The sequence below is a fragment of the Rhinoraja longicauda genome, chromosome 20 (assembly GCF_053455715.1).
Source record: "Rhinoraja longicauda isolate Sanriku21f chromosome 20, sRhiLon1.1, whole genome shotgun sequence".
Lineage (NCBI taxonomy): Eukaryota > Metazoa > Chordata > Chondrichthyes > Rajiformes > Arhynchobatidae > Rhinoraja > Rhinoraja longicauda.
In genome coordinates, this window is record NC_135972.1 from 18,979,569 (window position 1) to 18,997,010 (window position 17,442).

Here is a 17,442-nt window from a genome sequence, read left to right on the forward strand (position 1 = left end):
TCATTCCATTTCTGTTTGACATTGGTCTCTTTATTTCACTTTGGGAATAGGTGTTCAAGGGGAAAGGGAGTTTTCAGGATTCTGGGGTTGAGGTGGAGGTTTGGGGGTTTTGGGGTGGAGGTTTGTGGGTTCTGGGGTTGAGGTGGAGTTTGGAGGTTGTGGGGTTGAGGTGGAGGTTGTGGGGTTGAGGTGGAGGTTGTGGGGTTGAGGTGGAGTTGATGTGGAGTTGAGGTGGAGGTTTGTGGGTTCTGAGGGGGTGCGCCCAGAGGCTGGTTAAGACATTGAACTTTGGGTTTGCAGTCAGACTGTGGGACCGAGGGGGTGTGACCTGTGACCACGACCCTGTTGATTGGGGTCTGGTGGGTGGGGGTTGAGGAGCGCGGATCGCCCACAGGAGGAAGGAAGGCTGGGAATTTATGTAAAATGAATGGTTTAATCAAGTGAGAGCGGGGGCTAGAGTGAGGACACAGCAATGAGAAGCTGGCCTGTGTAGTAGAAGGACGTGACCAGGAATTGGTTGTGGGGGACGGGGAAATGGAAGATGTGGGTGGGGAGGATGAGGTTGGAGGTTGCCAGGGCGATGGTGCCACACATGGCGGACGTGCTGCTCCTGTGCGGTGAGTTCATCCACCAGGCCGCGGCCCTCCAGATCATCAGCAGCGCCGTCACCGAGTATGCCAGTGCCACGGCCTGGTTCACCCCCCGCGCCGCGGGGTGCAGCAGGAAGTACGCGGCCGCCGCCAGTGCCCCGATGGCAGCCACCAGCAACTGGTTGTCCAGTTTCAGCCCAAACGCCACGGTCAGCATGCAGTAGCCGAGCCCAAAGCAGATGATGCTGTGGGTCAGCTGTTGCTCTTTGTACAGCAGGCAGGCGTCACCTGCAGGGAGCAGAGAACCGCCGTCACCCCGTGGCACCCGGCGGTCCGGTTACCGATCATCCCAGAGAACGGCTGCAGGTCCCACTGCACAGGGACCCACCTTAACCCCCCCCCCAAACCCCCCATACCCTAACCCCCCACCAACCCCTCCCTCCTTAAACCTCCCCCCCCCCCAACCCCCTGCCCATCCATCCTGCCAAAGGTGAGGCAAAGGAACAGGAGATCCACTGGATCAATCTTTCAAAAGGCGCATGCAGTTCAGTTGTGGAACTATCTATCCCCCGAGACATGCCATCTAGTGGAGACCCCGCCGAGCGACTGCTGCAGCGACAGAGTAACTGTGGGCATCAATGGGTCAGTCCCTGGCACCAGAATAGAGGTGGCAGAGTGATGGAGTTGGAACTGAGTGCTGGGCACAGCTCCGCCTGGTCACTGCACACCTCGAAGATTAACTAGAGACCCGCAGAGCCACAAATACCTGCCCCAACGAAGCCCATGCCCGCCACAAGCCTGAGGGAGAAGTCGTTTCCACGATGGTTCTCCACAATCAGAATGATGAGGACCAGGACTGGCAGAAACCTGAGGAACATCTTCAACTGGTCCGGTGGCTGCTCCGGCAATCCGTACTGGTACCTGACCAGCAGAGCCAAGGCGAAGGGTAACAGCATCTGCAGTAGGAGAGATCAGGTCAGAGTCTAGCTCCACAATGGCAGCAGTACCTGCAATCAGAGGGATCAGGTCAGTAACTCCACAATGTCCAGTTCAGTCAGGTATGTGAATAGGGAAGACTTGGGGCACACACTCGGGTAGACATCTTGGTCGGCATGAACAAGTTGTTGCAAAGGACCTGTTTCTGTGATGTACAGTAGGTATTTCCACTGACGTTAAATGCACCTTTATCACGGCTCGGGGACTGGTGAGAGGAAGGAACTTTAACGGAGATATCAATGTTTCTCACACAGAGATGGTTGATATCTGAAACATGCTGCCAGAGGAGGTGGTGGATCAGATACCATCACCATGTTTAAGTGACAATTAGGACAAGTATGAAATATGCAAGGCATAGAGGGACACAGTCCTAATGTGGACAATTGGATTAGCACAACTTTACACTTCCCACTCATCATAAACCTGTGCTCTCTAGCATTTGACATGTCCACCTTGAAAAAAGGTTCTGTCTACCCTATCTATCCATCTCATAATTGTAATACTTCTACCAGGTCAACCTGCAAATTCCAGCATTCCTGAGAAAACAATTCAACTCTGTCCAACTTCTCCTTGTAGCTAATACCCCTAAACATGGCATCATTTTTGGTAAACCTCCTTTGCACCCTTTCCAAAGTGTCAATGTTCTTATTGTATTGGGGCGACCAGAATTGCACCCATATCATTTTTTTGGATGAGATTACAAGAACAGACGTGATCTGATTAGTTAATTTGTGTTCAAAACAAAAATTAGTAGAGTCATAGCATGTCAATGGATACAGAATGACAGGTCAGCTGGAAAGTTGGGCACACACAGGTGGATGGGATAGTGAAGAGGGCATTTGAAATTCTTCACAAGCTGGGATCATGGAGCATTGAGTTGTGAGTTTTTTTACAATCGCACAAAACATTAGTTTGACCACAGAGTATTGTGTACAGTTCCGGTTGCCACACTACAGGAAGTTTGTGGTAGAAATAGAGAGAGTGCAGGAAGGTTTCACTAGGATGTTGCCAGGGATGGAGAGCTGCACCTACAAGGAAAGATTGGAGAGACTGGGCTTATTCTCATTGGAACATTGGAGGCTGAGGGATGAATGCAGAGGTTTATAAAATCACGAGAATAAATAGGGTGAATATACTTCCCCAGGGTAGGAGAATGAAGAACCAAAGGACACGTTTATGGTGAGAAGGGAAAAATTTAATTGGAACCCGAGAAACAACTTTTACAGTGTGGTGGGTATGTGGAACCAGCTGCCACAGGAGCTAGATGGACACAAAGTGCTGGAGTAACTCAGCGGGTCAGGTTGAGGCTCATACTATAACAGCATTTAAAATTCATTTAGGCAGGTGCATGGATAGGGCAGGTTTAGAGTGATGTGGGCCAAACGCGGGCATGTTGGTCAGCATGGACGAGATGGGCTGAAGGGCCGGTTTTCGAGCTGTGTGTCAAGGGTGGATATGGGCGGAGGGAGAGGGGAAGGTTCCCTCGCAGAGTGAGACCCTGGGTCACCTTGTAGAGCTCCATGTCCGCCGCTCCGCCGGGCCCCGTTCCCATGGCGACGGAGGGCGGTTCCTCTGGTTATGGCGCAACAGGGCCCGCGGTTCCCATGGCGACGGCACTGCAGGGCCCGCGGTTCCCATGGCGACGGCGCTACAGGGCCCGCGGTTCCCATGGCGACGGCACTGCAGGGCCCGCGGTTTCCATGGCGACGGAGGGCGATTCCTCTGGTTATGGCGCAGCAGGGCCCGTGGTTCCCATGGCGACGGCGCTGTGGAACCGACAATCCCGGACGCCCCTGTTGTCGCCGATGCCGCGGCGGGCAGAGGTCGTTGCCCCCCGATCAGTGGAGCTTAGACCCAGTGTACAGATGTGCAATCGCGCTACAGATTTGTGCTCCCCTCTATATCAGGTGGAGCTGCTGCCTTACATCGCCAGAGACCCCGGTTTCATCCTGACTACGTGGGCTGTCTGAACTGAGTTTGTACGTTCTCCCCGTGACCGTGTGGGTTTTCCCCGGGTGCTCCGGTATCCTCCCACATTCCAAAGACATGCGGGTTTGTAGGTTAATTGGCTTCAATAACATTGTACATTGTCCCTAGCGTGTACGATAGTGTTAGTGCACAAGGTGATCGCAGGTCGGCGCTTTTTGCACTGTATTTGTGTATAGTTTGACTGTAATATATGTATGATTTACCTGGATATTTGTTGCCCAGCTAGGCCTGCCCCGGAGAAAGTGGTGAGCCATTTCCTCAAACCACTGCAGTCATCCAGGTGAAAGTGCGCACACCAGTGATGTTGGGGACTGAGCTCCAGGGATTGGGCCCAGGAATATATATCCAAGTAGAGGGGGGACAGGGGAGGGGGCTGTATGTAACTGGAGCAAAACCTGATGGTGGTGTTCTTCCAGGAGACCACATGTGATGGCCGTGTTTCTGACATCAGGAGTTGCTTTCACCTTTATTCCAGGACAACTTGAAACTGCAGAAGTCTCTTACACATGAATTGCACCATCTGACTTTATTACGCAAGTTCTAGAATATTGCACAAAACAGCTGCTTTTAAAGTAGAATTAAACAAAAGAATTCATAATTTTTCTTGACCAATACTGTCCAAGGCCATCTCCATCTAGGAGCAGTTGAAAGGCTGATACGAGATGATGGTTTGTTACAGAGGTTAGGACTCCATTGCAAAGTCTGTGACATTGCATGACGCAGCCATAGCAGCGGGTGAATTCCAGGGTGCAGCCATCTGTAATCGCTCACGAGACCCAAAGGCAGCGTTCACTGAAGAACCAATGCAATGAAACAATGTAAAAGTCAAGAATGAAGAAACACTTTGCATGCCTCAAGTGGAATCAGATTTACAAACAGAATTTTGTTTGTAAGGGGCAGAGAACTTCCAATTTCTTGCTCCAGAAGCTGAGCAAAAGCCAATGCCAAGGTTGAATGGCACGGAAGGTCAGGGCAATACTATTGTGCCAATTTAATAAATACATCTGTTTCCCAGTACTGACTATTAATTAACTAATCATTTTCCGTGGAAACTCATGCTGACCTGTAGATATTAAGCACAAAATGTCTGGAGAAGGGGTTACAACAAGACAATCGAATGAAATCCAAACTTTTTATACTAGTTTAGCCACTATCATTGAAATGTGAAATGGAACAAACTGTTTCTCACAGGAAGTGGGAAATATATTGTCAATTGTGTTCAAATCACCCTGTAACCAACCACATACCTCCCCCCACCCTGCAGAACCAGAAATAGTGCAATGCAGGCCACTCTGGCCATCCGGCCTTGACTGATTCTCTGAACCAACGTGTTCTCCTTTTGGTCCCATGTCCATCGTTCTTTCCCCACAATTCTGCTGCGTTTTAAAGGTTTCCTTTTAAAGTTTTTCACACAGGGAGTGGTGGGTACATGGAACAAGCTAAGCTACCAGAGTCATAGTCACACAGCACGGAAACAGGTCCTTTGGCACAGCTTGCCCATGCCGATCAAGTGTGCCACATCTACACTGGTCCCACCTGAGGAAGTAGTAAGGCGGGTCCAATTATGGTGCTTAAAGGCATTTGGACAGCTTCATGGATAAGAAAGGTTTAGGGGGATACGGGCCAACCACAAGCAAATAGGACGATGCTAGATAAGCATCTTGGTTCGCATGGACACTAGCCCAAGGGCCTGTTTCTCTACTGTGTAACATCATGAATCTGGACTGAACTATTACCTGCTGAGATACTGCTGACATCCCAGGTGCGAAGACCTCCTTTCTGTCCTCCGAAAGTGTATGTGAACGGTGCGTCTGGACAACAAGCTGCACAGAACACAACACCCTGAAAACAAATACGGTCAATTAGTAGAGATTAGTGACCCACGAATCAAAGTAAACCCCCACTCATTAATGCCTGAACCCGTCTACAGCCACCAGACCATAAGCACCAACCTGGCGCTTAGAGTCCTGGCAATGAGCCAAAGGCATCCTCATCAATACTGCCCGTCCCCTCTCTGACCACAAACCAACACCTCCTTCAACTGAAGCAAATCCTTGATTTATAATACCCGCTCGTTTATAAATCCTTCCCTGTGTCGGAAACAGATTCTACCGGGTAATTAAGTCACACAGCAGGGAATCAGGACCACCCCCCCCCCCCCCCCCCCGCCCATCCTCCAACTCCTGCACATCCGTGATTCTGACCTTCCAATCATTCCCAAATTTCCACAGCTCTATCTGGTAATACCTGAAAATCCCCTCCTAAATCTCTGTCTCTTTACCTCTTCCTTGAGCTGCTCCCTGAAATCTCTCTGATCTACAGAGCTTTTGCTTCGCTGCCCTCATATATTGATGCAGGTTTTCACGTCAAACCACTTCCTGAGCGGCTGCCGAGGACAATATTCCAGCGTAAGGATATTCTCTGAATGGAACAGGTTTACAACTCAACCTGCCCGGTGGAAAGGGTGACGCCTGTACACAACACAATTCCAGGCCATTTCTCAGTTCCTTACCATTTTCATATCTCTGGAATGTATCAAGCTTGGCTTATTCCCCAAAATATCCCAGATTTTCACGTGTTTATCAGAAGACGACGTCACCAAGCAGCCTTTGACTTGGCTGCTGAGCTCCAGACCTAAAGAGAGGTATTTTAGATGTATTAAATAATAATAATAATAATAAACATTTATTTTTTATAGCGCTTTTCCAAGTGCTCAAAGACGCTTTACAAAAACAGTCATGACATAAAAACAAACAGACAAACTATCCTGACGGAGAAGCGGCGAACAAATAGCGCCAGCGTCCTCTCACGTCAGGGTCCGGCAGTAGACAATAAAGAACACAAGACACACAATTACAATTTTAACACAAACAGCCATCACAGTGATTGCTCCAGGCACACCCTCACTGTGATGGAAGGCAAAGAAAAGTCTTATCTCCTCCTCATTCTTCTCCCGTGGTGCCACGAGGTGATCGAGGCTCCCGACTTTTGAAGCCCCCACCGGGCGATGGAAAGTCCCAGGGCCGAGCCGAGCAGGCCGATGAAGGTCCTGAGCCCCCACCGGGCGATGGAAAGTGCCGTGGCCGAGCCACGCAGGGCGATGAAGGGCCTGCGAGTGGGTCAATCTAACCTCGCGCTCCGGGGTGGTCGAAGCTGCTACGGCTGGAGCTCCCGAAAGCCGGTCGCCAGCCAGGGACCTGCGAACTCCCGATGTTGCGGTCTGCAGGGCCCACGGCCGAAGCCTCCGAGATGGTAAGTCCAGGCCCTGCGACCGGAGTCTTCAAGGTCGATCCCAGCTGGAGGCCTCCGACTCCACGGTGTTAGGCCGTAGCGCGAACGGAGATACGACACGGTAATCGCATCTCCGTTGAGGAGGAGATTGGAAAAATAGGTTTCCCCCACCCCCCCCACATATACAGAGTTAAAAATAAATCAAAACATACATTTAAACGATAACAAAAGACAAAACCAAAAAAATGCCATTCAATTAAGAGGGAAATGGAACACAGAAGGGCAGAACCTTATGTTCTTCACTGAGATCATGGCTGATCTGTGTCTTGGTCCCTTTTGTTCACCTCTGTTCCAGAGCAAACCAATGATAAAAGGAGCATTCAAAGGCAGAAGGGTTTCTAATTCAGGGAAGCTTCCATAACCAAGTTTCGACACGACCCTGGCAGTTTTACACCAAAAAGACAATTGCCCAAAGCAATGGCAATTCCTGCATTTTCTGCAGCCAGCAGTCAGATTCTCACCACCAGATGGTTCTGGTTCCGGGGGACCACCAGAGCCTGGACATCACAGGATGGTCCCAGGACCAGGTGAACATTCACAGATCCCGCACTCCATCTGCACCAACCTGCAAATTGCAACATTATCCCCCCAAGAATGTGATGCCCTTTCCCCAGTTGGAGGTGCTGCTATGAGGCCTTTGGTACCTCAGCTGTATACCAATTATTTACGTTGATTCTGACCAACATACTATCCCGTCATTTCTTATAAACTTAGAGGTGAGAAAAAACACTACTCAAAATGTTCATACTGTGTCACTGCCTACACTCCTCGCCCACATCGCTTTCTCTCCTTTTCAACATCAACCCAGGCCTGGAGCTGGGAGGGCAGCTGGAGGCAGCAAGCACAAAATCAGCACAACTAGGGAGATTAGCTGCAAATCTGAGAGATTACCAGCGGTGCGGAGACAGTGGTGCACTGCTGCAGACGGCAGTGCCAAGGAGCACTGGCATGAGATGAGCTGCCATCTCACACACTTTGAGTTGGGGCTGGTCCACATTCAAATGCCTTGTAGATGGTGGAGAGGCCCTTGGGTGTCAGAGAGACACTCACCACAGGACGGCCAACCTTTCACCTGTTCTTGCAGTCATTGTTTATGTGGTCGGTCCCCTCAGACCCTCAGAATGGTGATGGTGGGGGTTCAGTGACTGTCATACCACTGAACGTTAAGGTTTGGTGGTGGTTAGTTTCCCTTATTGGAAAAAGTCCAGGAACACCTAACAATAAGGTACCAACCTTTTGAAGCTGCAACACTGAAGCATCTTTTATCTCAGACCACATTTTCCAGATTGAGATATAAAACTGAACAGTGGGTTCAGAGCTGGAACCGTGGGGAGGAAGGTAGAGGACCCGAGATCCATTACCTTTAGGTTCAAGAACAGCTTCTTCGTATCGTTCATAGGCCTTTGAACACTGCACAACACTAACCATAACCCTACATCAGCACTGAACCAATACATTCTTTGTTTATGTTGCACTATATACTTTGCTTGCACTATCATGATCTGTTTGCCTGCTACAATTGATAATTTCTTGTATTTTATTGTATATTTATTTGTTGTGTTGTTGTGTTAATGGGCCTGTGAAGCTTCAGCAAACAAGTATGTTGTTGCACTAGTCCAATCCCGGCACATATGGCAATGAATCACTCTTGGCTTCTGATTGTTTTTCTGAATCAAGACACACACAAACTGGTAGGCGATTCTTACCTGTTACTTCACCATTGTGAGCTTTGAGTGTGAAAATTGGTTTCTCTGTTCGAGCATCCAGACAGTAGACAAAGCCATCATCCGTGCTGGCCTGTGGGTGAAGGGAAAGCATTAACCACTGACTGCACCATGAAGATCATGGAGGTACAGTTTAACAGTGATATTCTTCAATCTTCCACCCGATTCACTCCCAGGCTCATGAACCATGGAAACTCTCTGCCACATGCTCCCACCCCCCTTTGACCTCCCACAAAAGTACACACACACTGGGCTCCTGTTACCATTACACTCTGCCCGTGACCCAGAATAAAACTCACCAAGAAGTTGCAGGGCGAGAAATGATTCCAAACCACTCGCTCGACTTCCCCGCTGAACTTCCAGCTGCGACGGCTCTCCTTCGGATCGCGACAGTCGTACAAAACCACAGACCTGCCGAGGACACACAGCTGTAGCCAACGGTGCAGCAAGGGAGGACAGGCATGATATGGCCGAATGGCACTCATTCACATGGCACAGGCCATTGGGGCAGTAATGTTAAAGGGCACCTATGATTCCCACAGCAAGATCCCGGTCTTGCAACAGACACCTGTGTGAATGCTATAGGCTTGGTGCTCAGCTCCTGTCATCTACCTGTCCCAACCGCTAAAGAATAATATTACCCGATGGTCTGCTCTTAGTTTTGGATGAAGTCGTGAGAAAAGCACAGAGAGAAAGCTGCATTAATGAGGACTCAAAACATCCTGCTGTAACTCACAATCAAATGCTTTCTTAGGACTTTCACAGTTGTTTTGGGCCAGTTTTAAGCATTACAAGTTTCTACAAATGTAATGTTGGTGGTCAAATAGTGACGTGACGTAGTTGGCAAAGGAGGTAGTTGAGGCAGGTACTATAACACGATTTTAAAAACATTTAATTGGACAGGTTCATGGATAGGAAAGGTTTCAAGGATATGGGCCAAATGTGGGGAAATGGGATTAGTTCAAATCAGCACCTTGCTCGGCATGGATGAGTTGGCGAAGGGCTTGTATTACTATTTATGAAAATAGAACCCTCAGCACAGGAACAGGCCCACAATATTTGTGCTGAACATGATGACATGTTAAACTAATCTGCCTGCACATGATTTAGATAGCTACGATGGATCCCATATTTTGTAAATAAATGAATAAATTAATTTTAAAATAAATTCCTTTGTTTACAGTGAGATGCACAAAGGCTTCCTGCCAAAAATTGGCATTTGGAAGCAGAGATCCAGGGTTCGGAGAGTCCAGGGCAGCAGCAGACTGGTGCTGGTGAACTCCAAGGTGATGGAAGGATTGGACAGCGGATGGGAATTGCAAACATGAAGCACCAACAGACCACAGGGAAAATGTGCTTCTTCAAAGACTGAAGAGGACCATTTATAAAATTGAAACAAAATGCCTAGCATTATATCTCACTTGTCGAACGAGCCAGAGAGAAGTGTCTGTGCTTCAAACGGATGCCAGTGGAGAGTCTGCACCTGAAACAAGAACAAGTGGGAAAGGATTCACAACAAAACTGAGGAATGGACAGGGCAATTCTGAGAAGATCAGTGAGAGTCAGAGAATAAATGAGGGAAAAGGCAGTCAATCAGACCACCCATGCTGTCAAAAATAGAGCCAGCAGGTTACTCCCACCTGCCCGTCCTTGGGTCTGGTCTCCAAGTCCTTCTTCAGGTACTTTCTAAAGAAGCGAGGAGCGCAGCCAGCATCATGGAGTCTCTCTGGGTGCAGTTCTTCTCCCCAGCTCATGTCCCTGGTTGTTGAGCACTCTGCTAAAGTGAATAGGTCCATCCTTTTCACCATGTCTAGACCTCTCATAACTTTATACACCTCAATTCAATCTCCCCTCAGTCTCCCTCACTATTAAGAATCTCTCCAGCAACAGCATACACTCCTCTCAGAATGCTGCTGGTCTTCACAAAAAAAATATTTACAAATAAATTCTCTTTCAAACGTTGAACTGAAATGGGGGGGAAAAGGTCTGAAAATCACATCAAAGGAGTTACAAAGAAAAAGTCTCCTAACTATTTGACAAGTTTGCTCCTCCTAAAATGTCTCTGAAATTTGACCCTTGCTGGCTGGTCTCTAGACTTTAGAGATACATCGCAGAAACAGGCCCTTCGGTCCGACCAGCGATCACCCCATACACGAATACTATCCTACATTAGGGACAATTTACCATTTTTACCAAAGCCAATTAACCTACAAATTTGTATGTCTTTGGACTGTGGGAGGAAACCAGAGCACCTAGAGAAACCCCATGTGGGTTCACAGGGAGAACGTACAAATTCCTTACAGGCAGCACCCATTGTCAAGATCAAATCCGGGTCTCTGACGCTGTAAGGCAGAAACTCTACCACTGCACCACTATGCCGCCCTAAAAACCCTCAGCAACAGTGGACCCAAGCAGGTTCCCTCTCTGCATCAATGTTCGTGGAACTATGGACATGCATTTGTTAGCCACAGCCACCAATAGACAATAGGTGCAGGAGTAGGCCATTCAGCCCTTCGAGCCAGCACCGCCATTCAATGCGATCATGGCTGATCACTCTCAATCAGTACCCCGTTCCTGCCTTCTCCCCATACCCCCTCACTCCGCTATCCTTAAGAGCTCTATCCAGCTCTCTCTTGAAAGCATCCAACGAACTGGCCTCCACTGCCTTCTGAGGCAGAGAATTCCACACCTTCACCACTCTCTGACTGAAAAAGTTCTTCCTCATCTCCGTTCTAAATGGCCTACCCCTTATTCTTAAACTGTGGCCCCTTGTTCTGGACTCCCCCAACATTGGGAACATGTTTCCTGCCTCTAATGTGTCCAATCCCCTAATTATCTTATATGTTTCAATAAGATCCCCAGTGAGCCTTGGGCAGTTCTTTCTCTCAAGCCAAGAGATACCCAGGCCAAATTCCAACAGCCCCAGTGGGCTGAATGGCCTGTTTCTGAGCTGCAGATCTCCAACACCCACACTCCTGCACAGGAAGGCCTGGAACAGTGATAAAACAAGGAATGGTTGTTGCAGCAAACATAATATCAGGCACAGGAAGCAAGCAGATAATTGAAGGCCCATCTGAGCACTTCACATAGTAATCAGGGTAATTAGAGGCACTCTTAATGTCCCATGGTTTTGCTGTCTGATACACAGTAGACACCAATTGTCCGATAATGAGGATCGCACGTGGGCTAAAACTGTTGCTATTCCGGAAAAGAGATAATCGGCATAGTTGTGGATTATCTGACGTGATTGAACTCATCTACTCACCACCTGATCTGTTTCTAATTATACTAAGAGAAGCAGCTGACATGATGGTGTGGACAGGCCCCTCCTGTACTGTAAACCCCAACGATTCCACGAAAACCTGATACCAAAATCCTCAGTGACCTCAGAAAAGAACTGAAAAGTTTATTCAAAAGCAGCCCAGTTAAGGACCTGTCCCCAAGTTCGAATGCACCCTCCCTCACTAATTGTCTATTCACTCGATTTGATGCATCTCCCCACACACACAGACTCCACTTCCTGGAGTAACCTCCTTCACTGCCCAAATCACTAGATTGTCAGTTCCCTCCTGTAGTTAAAAAGCCTTCCTCCTCACTAAAGGGTGAGACTGGTCCTTGATTTAATTTGATGGGAGAGGGGCGAAGAGGGAGTGACCAGGGTGCTAATGGTCCTTGATTATGTTTGAGAAAAGAGGGGAGAAGAGAGAGTGACGGGGGTGAGACTGGTCCTTGATTAAGCTCTGAGCTTGATGTAAAAACACAACTTTGAATGATTTATACAAATATGAATATTAGGAACACAAGGTTAGCCATGCCCCTCAAATTTCTCCAGAGAAAACTTACACTGGCAACATCTAACCCTTCTCTCTCCCTCTGCCCTAAAAATATTCAAAGATTCTCTCTCTCTGTGTATATGCAGGAAATAATTCCAAACTCACACCTCTCAGTGAAAACAATTTGCCGCATTTCTTCTCAAATGGGTGACCCCTTATTTTAAACAGTGGCCCCAAACTAGATCCCCCTACACGAGGAAACAATCTCTCCAGTCACAAGTCTTAGGTATTGCAATTATTACCTTTCACTTGTTAATCTATATTTTAAAACTCTTGTTTGTTTGTTTGTTTGTTCCTGAACTACAGCCAAAACGGTACACAACAGCGCGACGATAGAGGATGCTGCACCAATGCAGGAGAGGTTTGGGCCCAAGGGGTCCACTTAGTCTAGTATAAATCAAAAATACACAGGTGCAGGAAATCTGAAATAAAAACTGAAAATGCTCACTCAGCAAGTCATGCAGCATCTCTGGAAAGAGAAACAAAGTTAACTTGCGGGGACTGTGCGGGTCAGTCGGGGACGAGCTGTCTGTCCGTGGGCGTGGGGAAGAGAGTGGAAGTTTTGTTGCCTCCATCACAGTGAAGGGGTGTTTGGAGTCACTGTGATGGACGTTTGTGTTGGAGTCATGTGTCTTGTGTTCTTTTTTTTTGTGTGACTGCTATGTACCGAATGACAAATAAAGCTCTGTATTCTCTATTTTTCAAGTTAAAAGCCCTGGGATGGAACGGGGAAAGAGATAAAACAGGTTACGTTTTTAGTAGCAGAGAAGATGGGGAGAGATGGGCAGAACAAGCGGAGAGTCTGATACACTGACTCCATGTATACCACATCCGCTGGTTCCCATCCGCTATTTTGCTGGTTATCATCTCAAAATACTGCAGCAGGTTTGTCTGACATGGTTTCTCATTGAATTTGGGGCCCAGTGTCCCAAGATGTTGCACAGCACTGATGATGCACAGTCAGCATTTACAGAGAGCCCCTTTGAGCATCTGTACTTAACAGATCCAATTTCTGGCACTCGCTGAGATGTGTGTGTGACCCGCAGTCCCTCCCACTAAGATTTACCCAACATCATGCACAGGGTGCTGTGGATCCTGCTCCCTGCACATTCTCAAATCCAACAGAGATGCTCTTCGAAGATAGACACAAAGTACTGAAGTAACTCAGCGGCTCAGGCAGCATCTAGTTGTGCAACACCCCTTGGGCAACAGTGACCATAATATGGTGGAATTCAGCATTAAGATGGGGAGTGAAATGGTAAATTCAGAGTCGAGGGTCCTGAACTTAAAGAAAGGTGACTTTGATGGTATGCGACGGGAATTAGCTAGGATACGCTGGCAAATGATACTTAAAGGGTTGACAGTGCATAAGCAATGGCAAAGATTTAAAGATCGCATGGATGAATTACAACAATTGTTCATCCCTGTCCGGCGTAAAAATAACACGGGGAACCGTGGTTCCCTCAACCGTGGCTAATGAGGGAAATTAGGGATAGGCATCCAAGGAAGCGGCATATAAATTGGCCAGAGAAAGCAGCAAACAAGAGGACTGAGAGAAATTTAGAATTCAATAGAGCAGGAGAAAAGGGTTAATTAAGAGGGGTAAATAGAGCATGAAAGAAAGCTTGCGGGGAATATAAAAACTGACTGTAAAAGCTTCTTTAGATATGTGAAGAGGAAAAGATTAGTGAACACAAATGCAGGGCCCTTACAGTCAGAAACCGGTGAATTTATAATGGGGAAACAAGGAAATGGCAGGCCAGTTAAACAAGTACTTTGGTTCTGTCTTCTCTAGGGAAGACACAAACAATCTCCCAAAAATACTAGGGGACTGAGGATCTAGTGGGAGGGAGGAACTGAAGGGGATCCATATTAGTCAGGATATGGTGTTACGTAAACTGTTGGGACTGAAGGCAGATAAACCCCAGGGCCTACATATCATCCACCAACATTTCCGTCACCTACAACAGGACCCCACCACTGGCCATATCTTCCCATCCCCTCCCCTCTCTGCATTCCGCAGAGACCGTTCCCTCCGCAACTCCCTGGTCCACTCGTCCCTTCCTACCCAAACCACCCTAACCCCGGGCACTTTCCCTTGCAACCGCACGAGATGCAACACCTGTCCCTTTACCTCCCCCCTCAACTCCATCAAAGGACCCAAACATTCTTTCCAGGTGAGACAGAGGTTCACCTGCACCTCCTCCAACCTCATCTATTGCATCCGCTGCTCTAGATGTCAACTCATCTATATCGGCGAAACCAAGCGCAGGCTCGGCGATCGCTTCGCTGAACACCTGCGCTCGGTCCGCATTAACGCCACTGATCTCCCGGTGGCCCAGCACTTCAACTCCCCCTCCCATTCCCAGTCTGACCTCTCTGTCATGGGCCTCCTCCAGTGCCATAGTGAGGCCCGCCGGAAATTGGAGGAGCAGCACCTCATATTTCGCCTGGGCAGTTTGCGGCCCGGTGGTATGAACGTCGACTTCTCCAACTTCAGATAGCTCCTCTGTCCCTCCCTTCCCCTCCTCCTTCCCAGATCTCCCTCTATCTTCCTGTCTCCACCTATATCCTTCCTTTGTCCCACCCCCGACATCAGTCTGAAGAAGGGTCTCGACCCGAAACGTCACCCATTCCTTCTCTCCCGAGATGCTGCCTGACCTGCTGAGTTACTCCAGCATTTTGTGAATAAATCGATTTGTACCAGCATCTGCAGTTATTTTCTTAAACCCCAGGGCCTGATGGTCTGCATCCCAGAATACTCAAGGAGGTGGCCCTTGAAATCGTGGATGCATTGGTGATTATTTTCCAATGTTCTAGACTCTGGATCAGTTCCTGTGGACTGGAGGGTAGCTAATGTAACCCCACTTTTTAAGAAAGGAGGGAGAGAGAAAAAAAGGAAATTATAGACCGGTTAGTCTTACATTGGTAGAGGGGAAGATTCTATATTCGATTATTAAAGATGTAATAGCAGCGCATTTGGAAAGCAATGACAGTATCGGTCAAAATCAACATGGATTTATGAAGGGGAAATCATGCTTGACTAAACTTCTGGAATTTTTTGAGTAGAATGGATAAGGGAGAGCCAGTGGATGTGGTGTATTTGGACTTTCAAATAGCCTTTGACAAGGTCCCACAGAAGAGATTAGTGTGTAAAATTAGAGCACATGGTATTGGGGGTAGGGTGTTGACATGGATCGAGAACTGGTTGGCAGACAGGAAGCAAAGAGTAGGAATTAATGGGTCCTTTTAAGAATGGCGGGCAGTAACTAGTGGTGTGCCGCAAGGCTCAGTGCTGGGACACCAGTTATTTACAATATATATTAACGATTTAGTCGAAGTAATTAAATGTAACATTTCCAAGTTTGCAGATGACACAAAGCTGGGTGGCAGTGTGAGCTGCAAGGAGGATGCTATGAGGCTGCAGGATGACTTGAATATGTTGGGTGAGTGGGCAGATGCATGATAATGTGGATAAATGTGAGGTTATCCACTTTGGTGGCAATAACAAGAAGGCAGATTATTATTTGAATGGTGCCAGTTTAGGAAAAGGGGAGGTGCAACGAGACCTGGGTGTCCTTGTACATCAGTCACTGAAAGTAAGCATGTAGGTACAGCAGGCAGTGAAGAAAGCAAATGGCATGTTGGCCTTCATAACAAGAGGATTTGAGTATAGGAGCAAGGAGGTCCTACTGCAGTTGTACAGGTCCCTGGTGAGACCACACCATTGTATTGTGTGTAGTTTTGATCTCCTAATTTGAGGAAAGATATTCTTGCTATTGAGGGAGTGCAGAGTAGGTTCACCAGGTTATTTCCCGGGGTGGCGGGACTGACATATGATGAAAGAATGGGTCGACTGGGCTTATATTCACTGGAATTTAGAAGGATTAGAGGGGATTTTATAGAAACATATAACATTCTTAAGGGATTGGACAGCCGGGAAAAATGTTCCCCATGTTGGGGGAGTCCAGAACCAGGGGCCACAGTTTAAGAATAAGGGGTAAGCCATTTAGGACTGAAATGAGGAAAAACTTTTTCACCCAGAGAGTGGTGAATCTGTAGAATTCTCTGCCACAGAAGGCAGTGGAGGCCAATTCACTGGACATTTTCAAGAGAGTTAGAAATGGCTCTTAGGGCTTACAGAATCAAGGGATATAGGGGAAAAAGCAGAAACGGGGTACTGATTTCGGATGATCAGCCATGATCATATTGAATGGCGGTGCTGGCTTGAAGGGCCAATTGGCCTACTCCTGCACCTATTTTCTATGTTTCTATCTCTGGTGAAAAGGAACAGGTGATGTTTCGTGCCAGAACTCTTCTGCTGACACTCTTCCCTGCCCAAGACAGAATTCATGGGTACCGATGAATTTCTAAACTCAATTCATAATAGGTCTCATTAATCCATAAGATGTATGTCTTATTAATCCACAGGCAGTATTTAGTTCAGTGCAGTTAAATTAACACAGCTGTTCAGTTACTGCCATCATGCTCTACTCTGTGGGAAACAGCAGCCACATTCGGTGTCGCTTCACTGAGTGTTCAGAACCAATGAAACCCAAGTATATACAGAATTAGTAGGTGGTCTGGCCAGAGTCGGAGGACAAATTATATCCTGGCAGACAAGTGCCAGTAATTACTCTCATCAGGGATCAGAGCTCAAGGACCGTGTATGGAAGTAATTGCTTCAGAGGTCAGTTTAAATTGTCCACTGTTACAGGACAACGGAATCGAGACATCAGATAAACATTCCCAGGCAAGACAATGGAGTCAGAGATGTGCAGCTACATTGGAGCTTCCATTTGCTTCATTAGCACCGACTTCACACGGCCACTTCCTCACATTGCCTGAACAACTGAGTGGTAGCAGTAGAGTTGCTGCCTTACAGAGCCAGAGAACCGGGTTCGATCCTGACTACGGGTGCTGGCTGTATAGAGTCTGTACGTTTTCCTCATGATCTGCATGTGTTTTCTCCGGGATATCCAGTTTTCTCCCGTACACCAAAGACGTACAGTTTGTAGG

At 47.7% G+C, this 17,442-nt stretch overlaps 1 protein-coding gene and 1 pseudogene across 1 annotated transcript in view; both read right to left on the reverse strand.

Moving 5' to 3' along the window:
• Positions 1 to 453: 453 nt before the first annotated feature.
• Positions 454 to 3,224, reverse strand: LOC144603384 (lysoplasmalogenase TMEM86B-like; annotated as a pseudogene).
• Positions 3,225 to 4,092: 868 nt separating this feature from the next.
• Positions 4,093 to 17,442, reverse strand: part of pwp1 (PWP1 homolog, endonuclein) — a 28,162-nt gene continuing 14,812 nt past the window's right edge. Inside the window, exons 10-15 of the mRNA XM_078416544.1 lie at positions 10,012 to 10,073; positions 8,890 to 9,001; positions 8,573 to 8,663; positions 6,088 to 6,209; positions 5,312 to 5,417; positions 4,093 to 4,367 (exon numbers count right to left, since the gene is read on the reverse strand). Of these exons, the coding sequence (XP_078272670.1) occupies positions 4,258 to 4,367; positions 5,312 to 5,417; positions 6,088 to 6,209; positions 8,573 to 8,663; positions 8,890 to 9,001; positions 10,012 to 10,073 (603 nt within the window). The 3' untranslated portion in view covers positions 4,093 to 4,257. The remainder of the gene's footprint in view (positions 4,368 to 5,311; positions 5,418 to 6,087; positions 6,210 to 8,572; positions 8,664 to 8,889; positions 9,002 to 10,011; positions 10,074 to 17,442) is intronic.